The sequence below is a fragment of the Plectropomus leopardus genome, unplaced genomic scaffold, assembly GCF_008729295.1.
Source record: "Plectropomus leopardus isolate mb unplaced genomic scaffold, YSFRI_Pleo_2.0 unplaced_scaffold93296, whole genome shotgun sequence".
In the NCBI taxonomy this organism is placed as follows: Eukaryota; Metazoa; Chordata; class Actinopteri; order Perciformes; family Serranidae; genus Plectropomus; species Plectropomus leopardus.
This window is the reverse complement of record NW_024702890.1, coordinates 1-362: the sequence shown is the minus strand read 5'-3', so window position 1 is coordinate 362 and position 362 is coordinate 1. Positions and strand designations below refer to the sequence as shown.

The 362-nt window shown below is 53.3% G+C and overlaps 1 protein-coding gene across 1 annotated transcript; it reads left to right on the top strand.

Annotated features, from left to right (window-relative positions):
• Positions 1-3: 3 nt before the first annotated feature.
• Positions 4-356, top strand: LOC121940732 (major histocompatibility complex class I-related gene protein-like; the record flags this gene model as incomplete). The annotated part of the gene is made up of 1 exon (XM_042483433.1): positions 4-356. A coding segment is annotated over one exon (318 nt), but the record flags the coding sequence as incomplete, so codon positions are not given.
• Positions 357-362: the final 6 nt, after the last annotated feature.

The following is a 362-nucleotide window of genomic DNA, read 5'->3' as shown; positions in this document are numbered from 1 at the left end:
CTCTCTGCAGAGCGTCCCTCAGTGTCTCTCCTCCAGAAGTCTTCCTCCTCTCCGGTCAGCTGCCACGCCACAGGTTTCTTCCCCAACAACGCCATGATATACTGGAGGAAAGGAGGAGAGGAGCTTCATGAGGGCGTGGACCTCGGAGAGGTCCTCCCCAACCACGATGGGACCTTCCAGATGAGCAGCGACCTGGACGTTTCATCGGTCAAACCTGGAGACTGGGACAAGTACGAGTGTGTGTTTCAGCTCTCTGGTTTGGAGGACATCCGCACCAAACTGGACGTAAAAATGATCAGGACCAACGAAGGTAAGACTTGAGTCAGAAGTGATGAAGGTGGGAAACACACATTTAGTTTGCT